Source organism: Corvus moneduloides, chromosome 3, assembly GCF_009650955.1.
Source record: "Corvus moneduloides isolate bCorMon1 chromosome 3, bCorMon1.pri, whole genome shotgun sequence".
In the NCBI taxonomy this organism is placed as follows: Eukaryota; Metazoa; Chordata; class Aves; order Passeriformes; family Corvidae; genus Corvus; species Corvus moneduloides.
In genome coordinates, this window is record NC_045478.1 from 100,635,334 (window position 1) to 100,658,541 (window position 23,208).

The window sequence follows — 23,208 nt, forward strand, 5'->3', positions numbered from 1 at the left end:
TCAGCAGGACTCAAAGGCTTGTGACAAGTGGCACAAAGCCCAGTGGGCAGCATTTACAAGAAACTGGTACTGGGACCAATTCTGTTTAACAGCTCTATTCATTAAAATGGATCCCAGGCGATGGGATGGAGTGTGCTGTCAAAAAGTTTGGATGCAATTAAAAGAATAAAATTGAGGGCTGCAATGGATACACTGCACACAGAGAAACCTTAGCAGGCTGGAGAAATGGACTGACAGAAACCTTGTGAAATCCAGCAGAGGCAAATGCAAGTCCTATAGTGCAGTTTTGGGTACTCTGGCACAAAAAAAAAAGAAAAACAAAAAAACAAACAAAAACAAACAAACAGAAAAATACAAAAGGTACTTGCAGACGGGAACAAATCCAGTGGAGTGGTACCAAGATAGTCAGGGGGCCAAAGTACATGACATTCAACAAGAGGCTGAGACAGTAGGGTTTGTTCAGTCTCAAGCATGGAAGGATGGAGGAAACGACTGCCTTCTTCAATTACCTCCCTGAAGGATATAAAGAAGACTGAGCCCCACTTTCTTGGACCTCTATAGTGACAGAGCAAGACACCATGAACACAAGTTCATACGCAGCAAATTTTGTGTAGGTATAAGAGAGAAAAGTAAACCAAAAGACGGGTCAAACTGGAAACTGGAACAATATTTGCAAACATACTTAGCTACATATGGAGAGAAAAATCAAGCAGAGAAAGGCCTAAAAAGGTCTAGCTGGACTCAATATGAGCAAGAAGACTAGATGGTTTCTCTTCAACACTAAATTATTACATTATTCTGAATCAGTGATTAAAATTCATTTCTAACCATCTCAAATCAGTAGTTTTAAAAAGAAATGCTGGAAAATATCTAGAGGAGAAAAATAAAATAGAAGGAAAACTTGTTCTAGTCATGCAACCTTCCCTCTATACAGAAAATTGTCAATCAGAAAAAAAAAAGGCAGCTCTTTCCTACTAAAAGTTATTTGGTGAAATGAACATCTTTCCTAGTCTCATTGGGTTAGTCAGAGCTTATAATAGGATATATGTTTGGAAAACATTCTTAGAGGTCACAAAAACAATCCACTTACTCCAAAGCAAATCAATTTTACCCCGGTTATTCCTGACAAATGCTCATCCAACTGTTCTTTAAAATCTGCAGCGTCAGAGCTTTCATTTCTTCTAACAACAATGAATTCTTTTGCTCAACTAGCCTGAATCTTTCAGAAAAAAAAGACAATCTACCTTGCTGTATTTTAAGCTTATTATGAGCACATTGCTGCTTTACTCAGAGTAAACACAAGAAGTTCATTCTCTTCTTTTAAACTACATATCTTTATATATTTCAACACCATTATCGTGTCTTCTTTTAGTCTTCATTTTTCTAAACTACACCATTTTCTTTCGCCTCTCCCCTTTACTGTTTTAAGACCTCTAATCCTGTTCATTGTCTTGGTATTCAGTCTTAATGCATCCCATAAAGTTTTGTTGGGATGCTGGAAAAGGCCTGTTTATTTGGCTGCACAAACTAATGAAAGTATCTACCTTGTTTGACTAACGATCAGATGTTTGCTCAAGATCCTGCAGAGTGGAATTTGTTTTACACTGCTGCAGAGAGAGTCCACTGTGATGAAGAGCCATGGGGAGACCAACACTGAATGACCACAGCCATTCTCAGCACTTCTGCTCAGAACAAATGTAAACGATGCCTGTGCAGTGTTCCATGGCAAACTCATTAAGAAACATCGTTACTGGAAAGATTCTCCACTCTGAGAAATGTCTGTGTATCCGAGCCAGAACCTGGCAGTAAAAACACTAGCACAGATATATATTTTTTTTTAAATACACATTTTTAAGACCACTTTACAACACTAAAAATGTCATTGTAAAAAAAAGTTCTTCTTGTAATGCCTAATATATTAACATCTTACCTCATACAGTTATTGTCTAATTATTACAGAGCTGAATACGCATCATGTAGAGGTTAGCAAAGATTACGTAGTCCAGGCAAGACATACTTCTTTTTAAGTGTATTATCCTATTTCAGAAAACTTGGATTCAAACAAGGCCAAACACAAAACTTTCTTCAGAGTAGACTGCATTTTGATCAATATTACATGAATAATTTTCTTTTAAAACAAGTAACATCCAAGAGGAATGACGTCTGACCTCCAAGCTTGCCTGTCTACCCCCTGTATAAAATAGACATTACTTCTCTTGATGACAAGAGAACCAGAAGGGCAAACACAACAGTGGTACTGCAGCATTCTGACCCCAGACTCACAGCTACAGCACACAAGCTGGACCAATAAAAGCAAACCACACAAAATAAATAATTTGTAAAACCTTCTAGACCTTTCTAAAGGTCCTTTTAAGTATCAAGTCCCACATTAAGAAAAATCTGAACTTCAGCTCCCCATATGTTAAATCAGAATCACACCACTCTGTTGTCTCATGGGGAAGATATGAAAATAAACACCAAACAAGAACACTAACAGCTCTCCTTTGCCTTGTGGTATTTTGATAGATACAATGAATGCTGTTGTATCTAAGAACTTCAAGGAATGCAAATAGGTACTAAAACTCAAGTCTGCATCATTTGGGAAATGATATTATTCATTGCTAAAACACTTCTTCACAGTTTGAAGAGCTGAAAAGTTGCATGTGGACAGTAACAGCAGAAAAAAAAAATTGTTACCTGATTTCCTCTCATCTAATGTGTACTCAGAACACATCTTCCTGTGCAGCTGGAGGCTGTGTTACAGACAGGACAAAGCTTAGTGTAGCCGGTGTTTATTGAGTAACTCTTTTTTTTTTTTTAAAGATGAATTTGGAAAATTTCCCAGAAAATACATCTGCCCCTATTACTTGCACCTTGGACTGTAAGACCAGCCAGGGAGATAGTGAGGACAACTGCATTTATTAGCAATGAATAAACTGATCAATCTTTTTCTAGATTAACAGTGGGAGATCCCAGACGCACTGAGAAGTATCTGTCTGCTGACTGACATATACAAGCTGGCACACTTTTGTGTCAAAAATGTACACAGCTGCATGCACACTAAAGCTGTTCCATCCATAAAGCACAATTGCCAACTGCTTGTCTTCAGAAATGGGTAATAAGAGAGGGTCTCAACAACGAAACAACTGCAGAGTGCAGTAGGAGAATATTTTTCATCCACTTAAGTGTCTGTCTTTCTAAACTCTCCTGGATTTGCTATCATTTTCCCCTCCATCATGTTTTGGAAGAAGGACAGATGACCTACTTCGAAAAACCCAGATTTATATTTCTCAAAATCTTTATTGAGTTGCCAAACCTGAGATACACATTTTCAGGTACCAAACATAGACTGATTTAATCTGATTGTCAGTCATTACTAGCAGATGTCTTGACAAATTGCCTAGTGTGTTTTAGTTCTAGGTTGTCTCCAAATACTCTTGACTAATAGCTGGTAGAAGAGAAAGATCCCAATCCAAAGCTATGATAAATTATATTTATCCATACAGCGTTATCAGCCATCAGCTGCCAATATAGAGGGAGCTTTATTTTAACATCTCCCAACCTGCCTGTCCAAACTCTCTCAAATCATCTCAGCCATCACAATAAACTTTACTCGAGGCATCAGTCTCAGCTTATGGAGCATAACTAAACCCCAGAGTGAATCGACACTTGGGGAGATAGCTGTTGGGCTTGCTTGGTTACAAATAGATGCAACTGACAACAGAAGAAACATATCAAAGGGGTTTTTTCTAAATATATAGTAAAGGGTGCAAACTGATGTCAGGAAAACCGTTGAGCAATTTGGATGAGGAAAGGAGTCCAACAGCTGTTCCTACAGATTCCTGCACAGAGACAGGTTGTGCCAGTCAACATGGTGTCAATATTTAACTAACACATTATCACTTATTATTATTATTTATCAGTCAAGTAAGCACCTAGCTAGAAAAAAATGTGAAGGCATCTTCAACTTTGTTTTTTTAAGTCAGATTCACCGAGTGATCATAGAGAGGCAAGAAGGTGATTTCTGTTTTAAACAAAACCTGAATTTGCACATACACACTTGCAAGTACTGAGTGCTCAAACATCCTTGCCAGAATTACCTGTGGTGACCCTGAAGACAAGGAATGTCAGTTGAGTGCTCTCCAAAGCTCCAGCGTTCTTTTGTGTGTCAAAAGTGCTGCATGATTTTTGCAGCCCTTCTCTCTCTTAACAAACAAGGCTTAGTACCAGGTTAAGTTGTGTCATTGCCACTGGTGTGGCCCTCCACCAGCAGTGTGCTAGTTAATGCTTGCTCTTACAGTTACCCAGATTCCTTTTGGATTTCCCCTTCCTGCTATCATTTTCATGACCTGAGATAAATATACACACACACACAGACCTTTCATATACTTTTTCTTAAGTCTTCAGCTCTGCTGTTTCTTCTTTTAAACACTCATACTTCATGAACACGAATACAAGATTTCACTTACAGACCTCTACAACATCTCAAACATGCAACCAGATTCATTTTTGCAAAAAACATATTGTGTATATCTTTGCTTTATCCCAGAAGTGAAGGCATCAGCAAATGATGAGAATCACAGAAGTAGGACATAGGTCTGCTTCCATCTGAAAATTTCCTGGTTCCAAAGTTAAGTCACTAATCAAGAAAAAAGAGAACATCCAAAGGCCCAGAAACAGTGGAATTCTGTCAGAGCGGCAGGCTTTTTTCTTTCCTTAACAAAACAAACAGGATCATAACACAAATCTCTGAACCTGGAAGACAGAGCTTTTTCAGTGCTTATGCAGCCCCAGGAATCCTCGAAAAGGTACCAAATAAAACACATCTTAGCACTCACAGCAAATTAATTAAAAAGTTTTTATCCCAGAAGAATTTACAACTCAGAAACAAGTCAAACATGCAGCAACATTCACTGTTATGTACATCTCTCTGTCCAAAGAAGATGTAAAGAAAAAATCCCACATCCACAGGCTTTTTAAGTGAGAATCAAATCAGCCCATACATCACTAATCATTACACTAATTAGAACCTACCAACTTTAACAAAGAAGTTTTATAGAACATGACATTAAATGGTGAAACAAATGCAGAGTACAATTACTACGTTTTCTAAGTAATTTAAACTCATTTACCTGTAAAGTAGGTATTGGTGGGGAGAGTGGAACTTGCAAATCTGTAGTACCCATTTCCTGGGAAACGGATCCCTTTTGTTACTTCTATACTCATTGCAGCTAAAGATGAATCCATCCTCTCCACCTGGTAGATGGGAGAAGGCCCATTAAGCTCTTCAGGTTCATTCCAAATTATCTTTACTGTTGTGCTGTTTATTCCTTCAACACGAGGGGCACTAAGTTTTCTTGGAGCTGTGGATAAAAAAAAGTTATCTACGTATCATCATCCGTAACACTTGGGAAATTATTTTTTGCACATAACATAATCTTTACAAAACATCCTGTTTCAGTTTTTGATCTTCTTAAGAATAAACATGGATATCTATACAAGTTTAATTAGGAGAGAAACAAACCCTCAAAAAATATTCTTAATCTTTATGAGAAATTTACTTTCAGTTGCACAAGAAATACTTTGTTTCTTCAGACTTTAGAGAAATGTCTCTGTAATTATATCTAAAATAATTACGTTCATAATCTTTGAGAATATTAATCAGCATCTTCATAAAAAGTATATTTGTATTCCTTCCTTCCTTGATGGGCCTCTCATGCCAAACTCCCTGTAGGTGTGTATCTGTATGTCTTTCACAGGTAGATGTGAGCGAAAAACCAAAGGAAAATTTTAACAATTAATTTAATTCTTGTTACATCTCAGTATGGCACATGACAACAGGAGTCTCTCGTCACAGGACTTATCCTCACCAAGAGGAGCAGAAGCAGCTCTCTGTCCACAATACTGAAGGCCCATCCAGTTGTTCTCATGATATGCACACCAGACACCAGCTTGCATTCAGATAATTAGTTCAAGAAAACGACCTTCTCTAATTTTTGCCCACCTATTCTGGTGCACACCAAGACTCCAAAACAAGACTGTTTCCATGAAGGTAGCAGCACAAGATAGTTTTACATTATTAGGATGATCCTCCTACCATTAAACCCAATACTTTGATATTCTTTTACACACTCCGATGGCATTGGCTACTCTATAGCTGAGTTATTAACCAAACTTATTCCATTTTTTTATAAAATACTGTATAGTAAGCCACTGGAGGGCAGCATGACCTGTTTGGATAATGACATGATGGTCATACAGGTGGAAAAAAATGGACCATCACTGAAACAATAGAAGACATTATCTGGAGAAGTAAGAGAACACTCTGCTATGTATGGAATCTGTATACATCTTATCTTGTCCTGTTTTCTTTCCTTCCTTCCCTGGTAAAGAAAAGGATTTAACAACAGAAACTTCATTTGTACCCAGGAAGCGAAATACAATGACAACTTGTAAAAATTACTTGTTCCCATAATGACACAGTAAAGAGCAATAAAGGCCTTTCAAGAACAATAAAACCTGAATTAAAACATGGGCCTTCAAAATCTGAACATATTACTTCACAGCCCAGCATTGTACATAGCACAAGTTCTTTAGAGAAGGAGAGATTGCTTCATTTAAAATGAATTAATAACATCCTTTTAAACATTCCCACATTTCCAAGATCATTAACATATTTTTCATTTTTCCTATTTGCCAGTAGTATATTATTTCTTTCTTTTTTCTTTTTCTTTGTCCCCCACACCCCATAACTTGATATATATTCTTCTTGGAGAAAGCAGGGAGTGGGGGAACTGGGAAACTGCCAGTGGCACTATGTGCTGTAAATTCCTGCTTAGGTATCATTTATGACTTCACAATCTAATTAGTATCTCAAGCGACGGTAGAAATTTACAATGTCAAAATTGAAGTAATGCAGTGTGAGGTCATAAGCTTTCCTGCATAAGTAGGGCACAGCACTAATGAATTGTGGTATTAATGCACAAGTTTAAATAGAAAACATGGCTTAACAATCAAAACCTCACCTTTGAGGCAACCAGCCTACGTCAGCATTTTAAATGCAAACTGAAGAGGTTGAGCCCTCCAGTTCAGATTACTGATGGCAGAACAGAAATGCTAAAATTCATCATTTTTAACATGCATACAGCTGACTAGCACGCATGACAATAACTACATCTTCCTTTAAAGTCTAGTATTAATAAACGGCAGTTACTCGGACCATAATTATGGCATCTCTGATACCCAAACCTGAAGCTTTTATGGGGCTTATGCAATTAACTACTTAAATGCATCGTAACACTTGCTTCTCTGACAGGGAAGTATTGATTTTTTAATCATTTTCAAGTCTCCTCTAGCACAAATAAATGTACTACAGTTACAGTTAATGCACTGTGTACACGCATTAAACACTGGCATGACACAATTTATTATTTTGTGATATATGGAACACAAGACTACCCTTTCAGAAAGTAGCGTCCTTGCTATAGCATTAGTATTTAAACTACAGTCTCCTTGATGCTTGAGAATTCTTGTGCATCAAGACAGCAGCAAACTGTACAGAATAGGCCACACAAGTATTTAAAAACAAATAATAAATAACAAAAAAACCCAAACAGAAAACCCAACTGCAAACAAAAACAGACAGGTCTTGAAATAAATCTGTAGCACTAGCCCAGCAGGGTACTAAATGCTGAAATTAAAAATATTCAACACTAAAAGATACAGTATATATTTTCCTAAAGGTGTCACTGTGGTACCTGTAGCTACTTTCTGAAAGATGAATTGAGTGTAATTTTACCTATTTAATTTTTTTTAGTCACGTTCTGTTAAGACACATCTGTCAAAATAATGAGCGTGCTGCATTTTAGTGGATTCAAAGTCACATTTTTGTGTATTTTAATTATGTAGTTTTAATGTCTTGCTATATAATACATATTTAATATATTATAAGGCTAAAACAGTATTTAAAAGCCCATGATTGCTGCATGCCATTGTGTAGCAGAGGGCACAGAAAAGACCAATAAAGACAGATGGTCCATACAGCTTATGTTGAAGTCATATATCTAAATATAGATGTTGCTACACAGGTCATTACAAATAAGCCTTTCCCATGTGTTTAGGCACACACATGTACACAAAAATGAAGTTGGTAAGTAAAGAGCAGTTAATTTTGTTTTGTTTGAAATAATATCATTTTAGTTTTAGGCTCGAAGACAGATGCCAGCATTTCGCGCCGAACAGATGGTAATTCCATCTAATAGTGCATCTCTGTATTAGTAAGGTCTGTTGTGTATACAAACAGTAATAAACACTAGGTAAGGATCAAAATAAATTTTAATTGTTGACATTAAATTCTGGCAGCCGCGGTTCTAAGGATACAATACTCCTTTCTCAAGTCTGTCAGGTTTACTAATACAACTGCTAAAGCTTTTCCGTACTCTGCCAGATTCTTGTCCCAGGAATAACATATTTACACTGTGGCTAAATTTTACAGGCTTACATATGTTTGAGTAACTCCTGCTCAGCTTACTGTAGGTAGGTATTTGTGTACTCTTCCACCGAAGCTTTCAATTAGACACTGAATGGTTCAGGAATGTAACAGCAACAAAAAGTATACAGTTTTTAATTGTTGTTAAGTGGAATCCAAAATGCATATGTACAAATTAAAAGAGAAAACACCTGAAAATTCGAGGACAAAAAGTCACAGAAAAGATCTTTTTCTTTTCATATTGGAGTTTACCTTGCAGGTAAAATTACATGCCTCACTATGGGTCATCCATTTCATTTTTGCTACCAGTAATTAGTCCAGAAGATCCCGAGTTTGCCATTGCATTTCAGGTATGTTCTTCTCTTTTTCTGCACTTCACAGTGGTATCAGTCATTCCAACAGTAAATGAGTCAAGCAATAATACCTATGTCTTCTGACTGTATTTTGAGTTATAAGAGATTCTTTAGAGTCCATTTTGGACTCTTTCCCAAAAAAAGAATAAAAACCCACCCACAATGGACATCAAAAGAAAATTTAGTAACATGGATGTGTTGCAATCATATTTCTTTTAAAATAGATGTATGTAATACACTGTATTTTTTAAAAATCATGAAAAATATATTGCTTCCACCATATGGGACAACCAACGACTCACCAACCGATTTAAGATGCAGCATATTGAGCTGACCATATGTTACAGTGCTGTTGAATGGCTGAGTGATTCATGCCCGTCACATTCTAGTATATCAATTAAAGCTCCTTGAAGTCTGCATGATTTGTGTCTCTGTTATTAAACCCTGCTAATTCATCCCACTTACACATCTGTTATAAATCTCTAGGAGTGCTGCATGATTCATGGCAATCTGTGAGCATGGTACAGCAAATTCTTCTCCTTGTAATTAACAGTAAATTGTTTTACTGCCATGCAATGAATTTTTCAGTTATATTGCAAATGAACTCCTAAATGCACGGTTCTTTCCTAAGAACTGACTTATATTATTAGGCAATTAAAAAGTATTGCTTTGAACCAAAAGCTTTTAATCAAGAGGAATGCAACTTAAACATAGCTTAAAAATGTTGCAAATTTGACAGAGAGGAAAAAGAACAAACTGAGCTGTTTTGAGCTATTTTCTGACATATAATATGTGGTTGGTAGGGGAGAAGAAACAAATAACTTTTGAGTCCCTACTGATTTCCTGAAACTCAAAGAGCAGTTTAACTACAGCTTGAACACTTGGCAAGACAAGTTTGAGCAGATTCTATTTATCTCGGAAGTTACTCAAGTCATCTGTCATTACGAAATTTCTCAGATTACTTTACACTTTTCTAATTGTAAAACAGCGTCTTTATTCTTGGAATAAATAATTGGATAATTAGCCAAGCTGAATCATCAGAGGATTCCAGTGCTGCTCAAGTGTTCTTGTCAAAGGTGAAGCAAATTCATTTCAGCTTTGCCTCTGTAGCTTTCTGAAGAGGCTTTGATTTTTTTCCTGCTACATTCTTGGCAGCAGACTCAAATTCATGAGTCCATACATCAAGTCAGTAGTTTAACAACAAATGAAATTAAATTCAAAGAAGGGAAACTAATTGAAGGACAGCAACAAAAGTGTTTGGTAATGTGCTTTTTAATATGGCATGCCACATTTGCATGATAATTTTTCCTTTTTAGCATGGAGCAGAAAGTGACTAGCTTAATGAGGGATTATTCAAGATAGGAATGAAAAAAATGCATTCATAACTAAGAACAAAGATTGTATTATGAAACGGAAACAGGCAACTGCCGAGAAGTAACTGGATGATTGGTTTATGCATTATGAATAAAAAGGTAGAAAAATATTTATATTAGTATTCACTAATGACTACATATACAAGATTGTTGTAATTAAAATTATAAATTAACATATTAAGAGTGCTTGTTTAATCACTTTGGGTCCTATTCACAATGAAGAGACTTATGTACATGCATGCAAAACAATCTGTGTTTCCAGGCCAGCAGCAAATGGCCCTAGTATTTCTCTTCTGCAACAAAGGAAACTATACATTTCTTACTACCTGTTTAATGGGTATTGGTGATTTTAAAATCGAGGCATAGCATTTTGTAGAAAAGCCATCTCTGACAGATATAAACAAACGAGGCTTTTGAAAAAGGCTCGCACCAGACCTTATTCATGAATGGAAAAAACGGGAAAAAAATGGACAAATTACTCAGATTGAAAGGGTAATCAAAAAAAGAAAACAACAAGGAATGTAAGACAGCCCAGAATTACCCCAGCAAACCCAGAGGCAACTCCAAAGACCCAAATACAACTGCTTGAGAAGTCTGCCAAGAAGCCAGATGCAGCTGGTGCTGGAAAAATATCTTCTACAAATTAGCTTCTGAACCCTGTAATTGCCATCAAAAGCAAAAGATCAGGAATACAGTGTGCTGGGGTAAATGGCAGCAATCACAAAGCCACACTTTGCTATGTCTTAAATTAAAAGTGCTTTTAAAAAAAAATTTAAAAAAAAATAAGGGCAAAGGAAAGGCGAACTTAATTACAAGAAATAAGCTTAGTCACACAGTAGCTAATGAAAAGCTAATGAAACATAGCTGTATAGATTGTTTAAGGCAACCTCTGACTATATGATTTGAGTACATAAGCAATTGTACTGGTCCAAGCACTCACATGGCTAATTTCCTGCTGAAATGACAGAAAATGATGGGAATAAAATGGTGTTTCTCTGCCTGACTGAAAAATTTTGAAAACATGCATGTTTTGTACTGGTACTTTATAATTTCATGCAGACATATTTGTCACAAAAAGAATCTTTCAAAGGACCATGTCTCTCACTGGTACCAGCTAGTGGAGTTCTATAGGCATCAATTCAGAAACCTACATGAGAGAAGACCACTCAACAAAAAGTGATTTTGAAATTAAAAAAAAAAAAAAAAAAATTGCCAAGACCTAGTAAAAACAACAGGCTGAATGCCATCCTCAAAAATAAATAGGAATTTGAACATGGCAGAACCCAGAGAGAAGAATAAAGTAAAATTCTGCTCTATATATCGAGATGAAAAATGTAGAATTACTGTCCAATATTGCTTTCAGTTACATACATGCAGATCCACTTGACGATCTTGAGATAGCACAGACAAAAACAAAGCTCAAATTGGATTCCAAATTTTCAAATAAAGTATCAACAATGAACTTTTGCCTCATCTATCAGCCAAGGATTTCAGTAGCATGAGCACAATATTGCGGCACATAAAAAGTATTTCAAATACCAAAAGGATTGTGGAAGCTGCTGCACCTTAATTTACCATTTAAAAGACTGATTAAAAAGTATGAAACCAGTCTTAATTAACTGCATATTTAAAAGTCTACTATTTATGTATTTGTATTTGAACAGACCAAACTGAGATTCTCCTTCCCTGCAGTCACCTTCTCTTTGAGTAACAGGGATGGGTAATTCTCTTCTATTCCCCTCCTATGCTTGTTTTGATCTTTCATCCCAATACTACATTTATACGTGACATTGATCTTCCAACACTTTTTACCATTCTTGGAGCATCAGGCATAACTGTTCTTTTATTACCTCACCCTCCTGGCTTCGTATGCCTTTGTAACAGCTTCCACTTAGCCTTTTATAAAATAACTCCATTCTTAATAATTTTACTTTGTTTTCTCACTTTCTCTCCTCCCATTCTTTTATTACCTTTAACAAACATCGTGGGTGTACGTACTGGCGAGGAGGAGTTTTTTTTGCCAGTCTGACAGACATAAGGATGCATGGCCAATTTGAATTATATTTCACTCTACTGCAAAGCCACTCATGAGATATTCTCAGTACAGATGCCAATATCGAACCAAGTTAGAAAGAATCCACCCATTAAGTTTGCTTCTGGATTTTAACCAGCCATAGTCGAAGAGACTTCTCTTTGAAAGATCAGCAGACTCTTCCCGATGTTTCTGTCCCCTTGGGTGCTATCCTTAAATTCTGCTCCTGCATGAAGTAGTCTCTTTCCTTTGTCTTTTCAATCTTATCTCAAAACCACTTTTCTTCCTCAACAGTTTTACTTCTAGTGATTTCATGCCCTTTTTTCTGCCTTTGTTTTCATTTTCTGTCTTAAAAAAGTACTAAAAAAACCCACCAAAAAACACAAACCAAAAAAGCCCGCAAGTTGCTAGAGAAAAAAGTTAGGTTTTAGAGTGTATCTTTTTTATAACTAGGCTTCAAATTAACCTACTGGATCTGAACAAAGCTTAAAAACTACTTGAGACTTCTGGTGGCAAGTTTTAGACGCCATTGGCAATTTCAGAAAGAAGCCCCTTGCTAATACACATCTGTTGGACATGCCAAAATCACAGTCATCAAGACACCCATTGATTTAAACGATCCATGTAATAAACCAATATAGTCCATACATAGGGGGGAGTGGACATGGTTTTCCATTATGGTTCTCCTCCTCCTCCTGAGGATCAGAGGAGAAGAATTAGTCTAATTTAGTATAACCTCTAGCCCAACTTGAAACACAATTCAAAGCTCCTGGCTTGTGTTACGATGCAAGACGACCATCATGTTGGAACACATTTCAGTCAAGACTTCCTCCAAAAAGCTGCCTTTGCCAGGGCATGGAGGGCGACTGGCATCCAGCCAGGAAAGCTGTCTCTTTGCCAGGGAGACATTCCTTCATAAAAAAGAACTCCCCAACAGTCCTAGAAAGGCAATTTTAATTTTATTTTTCACTTTTCAGTGGCAAAAAAAAGAAAGGATAGGAATGCACTAAGACTTGATTATCTATTTTTACAAATGCCAGGGACTGGTTTCCCCAACTTTGTTTTAATTCCCTTTGATTGTCATCACATAAGTAGTGCTTCTTTTAAATTGTCTTTGAAAACACAGTTTTACAGAACCTCACAGAATGAAACATGCAGACACACAAAAAAAGAAAAAGAAAACCAAAACTCACAAAAACAAACAAACAAAAATCAACAATAAAACCCCAACCAACCAGCTGACCAAACAACCAAAAAAAACAAAAAAAAAAAAAAAAAAAAACCAAAAAAAAAAAAAAACCAAAAAAACCAAAAAAAAAAAAAACCTGGATGGATAGGATAAAATTAATTTCTCCAGGAACAAAAAATGTGAATGGTGGAAAATAAAATTGCATGCAAAATGCAAGTTTTTCATTTTTCAGTTCGCCAAAATTTAAGACATTGCCATAACATGCTTTAAAAACATAAAAGGAACACAGTACAGGACTGATTCTTTCCTTTCAAGGCTTACAACAGTAAGTAGGAAAAGGCTTCACTGCAAAACAGCTAATAAATGGGGACATGCCTGCTACGCTGTTTTGTATTCTCCTGTCTTCTCTAATGTGATAGGTCTCTAAGTATTAACACAACCAGGGAGGAGATGGCCATAAACAAGCTGTCAAGCATAACTAAGCTATTGTTCCTGAATCTTTTAATAAATGTATAAATGCAAAGTTGGATGATTTGTAGTAATAAGGTGTGCTGTTTAGGCAATATTTGTTTCCATGGTTATCAGAACAGACTGGAACACTGTTTCTCATGGCTGTGTGGAATGGGATAAAGTCACACTTACACAAGTAGGAGGCTCTGTATATGGCCAGCCTTCCACTTGAAAACAAATGGAAAGGCAATGAAATAAATAGACATGAAGAACTGAGGACAGACTAGAGGCAAAATCCCAACACCTTTAATTTCACTTCAGCAGAAAATTTCAGATTTTTTTTCCTACGTGACACTAAATTACATGAGAGAGGTAATTGCAAAGATCATCATCACAACATCCATATGAAAACACCACTAATTGCTTAACATTTTTTGTTAAGCATTTTAGCTAATATTGTTAAATTAATAAATGTGTTTTAAATGCCTATACAAAAGGACAACACAATGTTAAGTGGTCAGCTCTCTTCAGATGACCACCAGTATGTCACATAGCATGTTTGAGATTTTATTTATAGTATTAAAGAACCATATTGACTACGTTGTTCCATGAATAAAGAGACTTGTAAAGCTGCTATTCCTACAATTTCTCTCTTAAAACTCTCTTGAATCCCCGATGTCCAAGAAGTGAATTTATGCTAGTCCTTTCTTCAAAGGAAATACAGACTTTCTCCATCTCTGTTCTGGACTGATGTGTATTTTCCCTTAAATTTGTAGACAGTACCTTTGAAATCCATGACAATGCTATTGAAATTAACTCAAAGACTGAAAACATATTAAGGTGCATAGGAAGATATATGCAGTTTCTTTAGCACTGTTTCCATAGATATGTAGATACATATCTACAAAGCAAAATCTCAAATCTCAGGGGCTAAATAAACAAACATTTTCAAAGAAGCAGATCCAAAGCATGTGTGTTGCTTCTGATTTAGACACGCAAATACACTACGTACTTACGTTACTCCTAAAGCCATGCAACTCCTCCGGCATGTGTTAAGCAAGGCATTGGCACAGCTGGAGCATTTTATGTTTCTTGTTATGCAAACATGACACACATATTGAAAACCAACAACAAATTAACAACTTCTTAGCATCCTAACTGAATGAGTGGATGCAGCCACATTTATGTACATTCACCGTTTAAACAAACAGGAACAAGAACTATACGTATCATAACTTGCAACTGAGAGAGCAGTACACAAATCCTACTGCCATAGCAGTGTACCTTAAACCTCCACTAAAAACATTTTGGGTTTAATCTGTAAAAACAAACAAATAATAACTAAGCAAGTCACTTTGTATTAATACAACACCTACCCCTGCCACTGTGCATCAAACTAGGACCATCATAATGGTATTCATTAGTAAACTGTACATCAGCTTTGTACTTTGCTACAGATTTTTTCCTTACCAGCTGCCAAGGTTTGCCCCATGCCTGGCTCACTGGTTACACAACCAATTTGATTGCAGAGAGTAACAGTAAAGTTGTATGTCCTGTAAGGTTTTAATCCTGTTGCTACATAGGAGAGCTCGTGAGCCTCGGCTATATGCAAAACCTGCAAAGCAAACAGATTGGAAGACAACAGTTGGTTAATAATATTTTCATTCCTGTCATTTGATGACATGTTCACTAGTAAGAAACTTGTCTCTGAACTTTCAGATTCCTTCACTCAGACGTGAGAAAGCCTGAATAGACCAACTGAGGGAGAGGATTATTTTGGAGAATTTGAACAAGCTGGGATTTAGGTGATAATACTTCCCATCACACTGTTTTATGAGGTAATAAGCCAGTTCCTGAGTGGATAAATGAGGAAACAAAGTTATTGCCTCATAAAACTGTGTGGTGGTGCAGTTATCACTATAAACAGTGCAGCTACAATCGAGATGACGAAAATGACACTATTAAGTTGTGAAATCTGACCACCACTGAAGGAGTGACATGATTAGCAGGCATTAGGAGGGAGGGGAATAACTAATACCTACAAACACTTGCATCTGCTTTACTTTAACATCAGTATAAGCTATCAGTGGGAGGGGAACTGAATAAACTGTGGCATTTTAGGTAACTTTGTTATCAGATATTTTTTTGGATGAAGAATCTTGCAAGCCAGTGACCAGAAGCAACTGGCATTTATGTATTGTTAAAACAGCCCCAGGAACTGCAGTATCCCCACTTGATAGACAAATAAACTGAGGCCCATCTGTGGTAATACCAAAAGACAAAATCAGCTCTGAATGACAAATACAATATGAAAGAACAAGATCCACTCTCACATTCTGATTATTTATCACGTTTCTGCTCATTCCTAAGCTTTCAGCTTACTACTAATGCCATGATATTTGTTTGCCAAACCCAATCACTCAAACATTACAACAGTATTTTAAAGTCACATATTTTGACTTCTTAAATCTGTTTCTTTCTGGTATTTTAGGTTTACCCACTTCAAAAATTCATCCAGACAAGTACCTTCTTAAGAAAAATGTAGATTCCTACAATACAGCATGGCTTTAAGCACGTTAGCAAATATGCTATGCTAGCATGTTAGCAAAACAGCTATGGCAAATACAGCTATAGCAACACACAGAAACAGAACATACAAATATCAAGGTAATTTAAATGTTGCTGCACAATCTCATCCCTGCTAATTCTGAATTTCACCTGCTACTGAATACAAGTCAGATCAGAAATACAACCTAAAACATAGAAATAGTGTATAACATGACATCAAACCGGTGAGTGGAAAAGTTAGATCAGACAATATACAACAAACCGGGGAAACAATTCATCACAACACCTCAGAGGACATCAGGTTTTATCAATTTTATTATTACCAGTTAGGAAAAACTTAATGTAACTAACAATAATACCTGGGAAAATGGTGGCAAGGTACTTTGTTCAGCCATCAAACTGATGCTATACCCCATCACTTCTCCTCTTGCTAAATTATCTTCAGGTTTTGCCCATGACACATTAAGGGAATATGGTGAAAGAGGGAATACTGATGGAGTTGGCATGAACGCTGGGGCTGAAATAAAGTTAAATTAATAATATTAATAAAATAAATGAGCAATATGTATAATGCAAGCTTCCTCATTGTACTTGTAAAACACCATTTCAGACAATCATTTCTTTTCCCTTTCTAACCTTATTTTCAAGTCTGGCTGGAATTTTCACTTTATTTTGGTAAGTACCTCACTCATCATTCTCCTGTTTTTTACTCTGGCTATGAACACAGAATAAAACTCTGTCTATGCCTTCAAAGAAATACCAATCAACACTACAGTTCTATCCCCTGTAGCAGGTAGGAAAGTACATATGAATGAAAAAGCCTTGAAGAAAAACTTCATGCAACATGGGAAAAAACTGATAAAAGCAAAAAGTGTTCAATACTTCAGCATCTTAAAAGCGATTCTGTTTGCTAGGCCAGTTTGAAATTAACATGTCTCTCACTTCTTACAAAACAGTTCCCCTGTCTTCCATAGTAAATCTGTTAAAGGATTGTTTGCACTGCAGTTAAATCCCCACCTGATTCCTCTGTAATAATACGATACCAACTCATAGCACTTCTGCCACATACAAACAACCACACTAATGGACCGCTTCCCAAATACAATTTAACACATTTGTAACAAAAAGTATTTAGGAGCAGATAAGCACAAAGACTCATTTTGAAGCAGGAATCAGTTAGCCTGCTGCTTTGCTGGAGCAAATGACTGAGGACATGATTTTCAATCTGACACCAAACAAAAGCGTAAGTAATGTAACAGAGATGTTTAATTGCCAATCATGGGCTCTATCAGTCTGAAAACCATAGATTTCAACTGAAAGCATTGAAATAAATTGCTGATATTTCAAATAATATGTCAAGTGGCAAAGCCCTTTTGAAAATCTGAACAGAAGGGTCACAATAAGAGAGGTTGCGAACTGGTTACACTTTGAGAAAAAGGGGCCATATTGTGACACTTGGCCTCTATAAATGCACATGAAGAGTTGTAAGGAGTTAAAGAGCACAGCTGCCTGTCTCAAACACTGTTAAGGCCACAACAACTTTGCCATGAGATAAGCACAGAAGGGAGAGACATCATGACATTAACTCCAGGCCCAGTGCATGCGAGATCTGCTTTGCTCACCCTGGTTAAACACATCCAGACAAAAATTCCCCCTTTGGTAAACTGTGTAAAGAAGGAACTGCTCATACACATATCACCGGTCAAACAAAGATCATCCCAAGCCATGGGACAGACGGCATTTGCAAACACCAACAACCTCTGAAGCTCCCCTGAATATGCCTCTCTGAATACTTGTAACCTGGACTGTAAGATAAGACACCATAGCAAGAACTTGAGATAAGATAAAGATGGTACTACTGTCCAGCTGTCATCTCAGACTTAGCTGGAGGTTAACAAACCTTGGGGAGAAGAATGTATCACTGATAATGGACACAAAGAACGCAAAATTTATGGGCCACAAGGAAAGCCAACTTGGCAACTGCTCTGTGCTGTGAAATCAGCTCTGACTGGGTAAAAGGAAATTCCACCAGGGCAGATCCCGACCACTGACTCCCAGCCCATCAACCCAAGAAACAGACCAACTCAAAAAAATCAAAAGACTGAGCATGTGGACTAATCAGCATTAGAAGCAAGGGAATCATTTAACCAAAAGAATAAGAGAACTGCATAGCCAATGAGCATTAGTTCTTTTATTTGCTAAAATGTATAAATAGTGAAAAATTTTGAATGACCACAGAATCCCCACTGAGAAGCTCAGGGTGAAGAAGGACCAACAGGACACTGTTGGGGTCTCTCCCCCGCCGTGTAGCCCTGGGAGAGGGGCCCTGAGGGCACAGACACGGGGCTTCCCTGTCCCTGCTCAGCCTCGTTCCCGTTGGTTGGTTTGTGTTCCCTGCGCGGGCAGAAGGACCCTTGGTCCCGTGACTGGGACAGTTCCTCGGCAGAGCTCCGGCCATGCGGCTGGAGAAATAAACATCTCTGAAACAGCTATCAAGAATCTCTCTGTCCATATATATTTCCTTTCCACGGGACTCCTGGTTTGATATATGCGTGTTGCAGTATCCCCACTGCAACAAATGGTGGAGAATTGAGAGCAGAACGATCCCCGATCCCTAAGCGACTGATTTGTGTGAGTAAACCCTGGAAACTTTGGATTCCTCTTCTTGGTTTTGCTTTGCTATTCCGTATCTAAACTATGGAGGAACCGTGGGAAGACTCTTGGCTCTCAGAGCCGCATATGGACATTTATCTTAAACTTAAAACGATTCTTGAACAACGATTTGTAAATTTTAGCTTGATTCAAGCTCAGAAAGAACTGAAACACTTCCTGGCATGGTTGTTTAAGAACTTTTTCTATGTTTCTTGGGATTTAATTCTTACCAAGGGCTTTTGGAAAACCGTTTGGACACAGTTAATATTTGAGTCAAAATATATGCCGATGGAAGAATATTTTCGTGAATATTATTTAGTTACCGAGACTGCTGAGCAATGTCAGCTGTGTCCTGGCGAAGGGAAGCCTGGCGCAGGGACCGTGCGGCCCAGGCCACGTGCACCGAGCGCTCTCCGAGCAGCAGCGAGGCAGTTCCCGCGCGCAGGCGGAGCCACGCGAGCCGCAGTGTCGGTGGTGGAGCGAGGCGCGGCGGGACCCGGCGGTGCCCGCCCGGTCCTGTGCAGCGTGTGGTGGAGCGAGCCCCGTGAACGCCCGACTGAGAGGGGAGGCGCGCGGGCGGCGGCGGGCGGCAATGGCGGTGGAACGGAGCCGCGCCCAGCCGAGACGCGCGCTGGAGCGGAGCGTGGGGGGGTCGTTGCTCGGGGGCCCGGCCGAGACGTGGATGCAGCGCCCGGCAGCGGCAGCGAAGCTGCGACCAGAGGAGGCGACGCACGGAGAACTGAGCGGCGCGGCCCGGCCCGGCCCGCGCAGCCCCGAACGCGACCCCGGGAAGAGCGCGCAGGCACCAGCAGCCCCGACAATTCCAACACGGGAGCGACCGAAGGAGAGAGCAAAGACGCAGCGAGACAAAAAACAGCAGCCACTCGGAAAAAGGAAAAGATCATAGAAACTAAGATCTTAGGGATAGTAAAATGGTATAATGTTAAGCAAAATTATGGTTTTATAACAAGGTGTGACAACCAGCAAGACATATTCGTGCATAGAACTGCTATTAAAAAGAATACCCTGAAAATACATCCCAAGCTTGGGAGATGGAGAGGTGGTGCAATTCAAATTATACGAGGTAGAAAAGGGTTACAAGCATCGCAGGTCACTGGGCCTGATGGTGTTCCTGTAAAAGGCAGTATATATGCAAAAAATCGTAGTCATGTTAGACAGTATCTCCATTGTAAGCCCCCCCTACAGTCTCCCTTTCCTAATCCCACCTTTCCCTTTTACCCTATGTCCTATTACCCCCAGTGTATTCCCAATCCGTTTTTTCATCCATGGTTTCCCTCACAAAACCATGCTTTTGCCAATTGTTTCCCCAAAAATCCCTTTCCAATGCCGAGTGGGGGATGAAAAGGGGGAGGGAAGAAGTTAAACCCTCTCCTGCCTCAGTTTCCCCACAAAGCATGCTCAGAGAATTCTGTCTCCCTTCTGTCAGCCCTAAGATGTTCCAGAGAATCTGTTTGGACATTTAAAGACTCAGGAGGGTGGCTTGTTTTGTTCTGAAACTGTTCTTGTTATGTTTATCCAGTTGTTTTCATTCTCCTTTTATTAAAATAAAACGGGTGAGGTGTTGGGGTCCCTCCCCCGCCGTGTAGCCCTGGGAGAGGGGCCCTGAGGGCACAGACACGGGGTTTCCCTGCCCCTGCTCAGCCTCGTTCCCATGGGTTGGTTTGTGTTCCCTGCGCGGGCAGAAGGACCCTTGGTCCCGTGACTGGAGCAGTTCCTGGGCAGAGCTCCGGCCATGCGGCTGGAGAAATAAACATCTCTCTGAAACAGCTATCAAGAATCTGTCTGTCCATATATATTTCCTTTCCACGGGACTCCTGGTTTGATATATGCGTGTTGCAGTATCCCCACTGCAACAAATGGACACTGCTGAATCCATGGGTGGCAACTATCTTCTGCTTGATCCCTCTCTCTCTCTCACCCCTTTCTTTTCTATTCCTTTCTATCTCTTCCCCTCACACTTATCGCTAAACAAAATCCGTTATTGACTTCGGCATATAGACTGATTTGTACTTTCATTCGGGCAGAGGAGGCATCTCTCACTAATGGGGTCTCAGCAGAAGTTTCAAGCACTATACTCCTGAAAATGTAACCTCTCAAGTTCTTCAATTTAAAACACTGCTTAGTATATATTTGCAATCTTGTAGTTTAAATTTAGGGTTAATTGACATGGATTATTTTCCTCAAGAACCTGATTTTATGGTGAAAAAAATGCTTTTGCTTTACATGCTAAGTTCTGAGATAATCTGACTGATCTTTAATTAGTTAAAAATGTTAATTTATCCTTAGTTAACCATCATTAGACACATTTTATTGAAAAAAAATTAAGAATACATACTAATCTATTTTTCCTTTCACTTCTATCAAATAAATTCAAACCAGTACTTACCAGCCTCTCCTGTTCGTCCTGATTTCCAATCTGAAGATACACTACCTGCCATGTTTACTGCTAGCACATAAAACTCATACTCTGTGAATGGTTCCAGATCAATGACTGTGGTACTGGTCTGTGGTGGAGCCAAGGCATTTTCATTCTGAGATTCCACAATTGGCTGAGGACTGAGCCATCCACTGCTTTGGAAAATACGAACTTCAGGAGGAAGGAAGTTCCCAGCTGATTTTAATTTTTTTCTCATGTAAAGTTCATATCTTATAATTATACCTAGACAAAAAGGCCAGAAAAATTAGTGAATTTAAAAGATGTCTGGAGTTAATACTAAAATACCAATGGTTCTTTTCTTCTTTTTCTTTCTTTTTTTTCCCCCTTTTAAGACAAAGAGAAGGGAACTTTTGAGTGACATTTTAATGCCAGCATTTTAGAACATATTACTGGATAGGAGATACATGTGTGTGTCAGTTTTACATCAGTGCAAACTTACTATATACACAGAAAGGCCTCGCCACTTTGGGGAAAAAAAACCCAAAACAATCAGTGTTGTGGTATGAACCAATAAATGATCTAGGTTGGATTGTGGAAGTAGTTTAACTATAAGATCATAAGAAATCTCACCAGAGATTTCTTGCAAAGCCAGGAGATAATTGCCATAAAACGTATATATTTGGGTCTTTATTCATGCACTAAATTGGAGAGGTTGCTGGGGAGAAACAGCTTTTCTCTTTGTCTTTGGAGAGACCAGGAAATCTGACCAGATACCAAAACAAATATGAGAATATTGCTTAAATCTGCCTGTGCTGGCCATTAGATGCACGTCATGGCTATGGACTATGGGGAGTGTATGACACAGGTTGAGATGCTAACAGCAAATATCATGACCTGCACTGTAGAAACTGCCCCTCTAAATATATATTTATTATTAGTGTTATTTGTTATTGTTATTCTTGTGTGGGCATTCTTCCTGTCTAATCTGGAAATAGCTGGAAAATGAGATGCTCAAAGTGAAAGTTCAGCTCCTCATAGACAGATGCCCATTTCGTGAACACATCAAAATGTTTGTTTTCCCATGCACAAATACTTGTGCATGTAGGTGCAAGTTCATAAACTCCACTGCTCATATATTAAAAGATAGTTTCACCAATAAAATCTGTGGTATCACAGAAGTAGCCTACAACAGCTGTGATCTCAGTTTCAAAAACCTAAAATATTATTACACAAGTTAGACCAGCAACTCTTGGCAATCACCTAATCCCTAACAAAGTTATACTGGTAATAGAATTGGCTACTGCACATGACGGATGGTTTCAAAAACAGACTTTTCTGTTAATTCTTAGATTTTTTTTCCATAACTGTTATCTGCTTATTTATTTTTTGTCAAGCAATATCACCACATCTGCCTGAACTAAGCAATCTGGCAACTTAGGAAAAAATTAATTTTACTGTAAATGTTTGATTATAAATGTGATTTTTGCTGCAGCAGATGCCACTGAGTGCTAAATCCTGGACCCAACAGTCAGTGGATTCCTGGGCTCAGAAGAATAAAACACAGACTCTGAGGATACATTTAATGGCAAATAGGCAAATTAAGAAAATGCCTTACTTCATTTCTCAGTGTATGGCATATGGATAAGGATATTCTAATGAGATCTGAGGAAATGCTGCTTTTCCCTTGCAAAGACTTTGAGTGACA

General features: G+C 38.2%; 1 protein-coding gene across 1 annotated transcript in view; it reads right to left on the reverse strand.

The window, feature by feature from the left end:
* The window catches only part of USH2A (usherin), a 387,508-nt gene that overhangs the window by 281,975 nt on the left and 82,325 nt on the right, over window positions 1–23,208 (reverse strand). Inside the window, 4 exon segments of the mRNA XM_032102996.1 lie at window positions 5,133–5,363; window positions 15,356–15,500; window positions 16,813–16,970; window positions 21,513–21,785. Coding sequence (XP_031958887.1) covers window positions 5,133–5,363; window positions 15,356–15,500; window positions 16,813–16,970; window positions 21,513–21,785 — 807 coding nt within the window.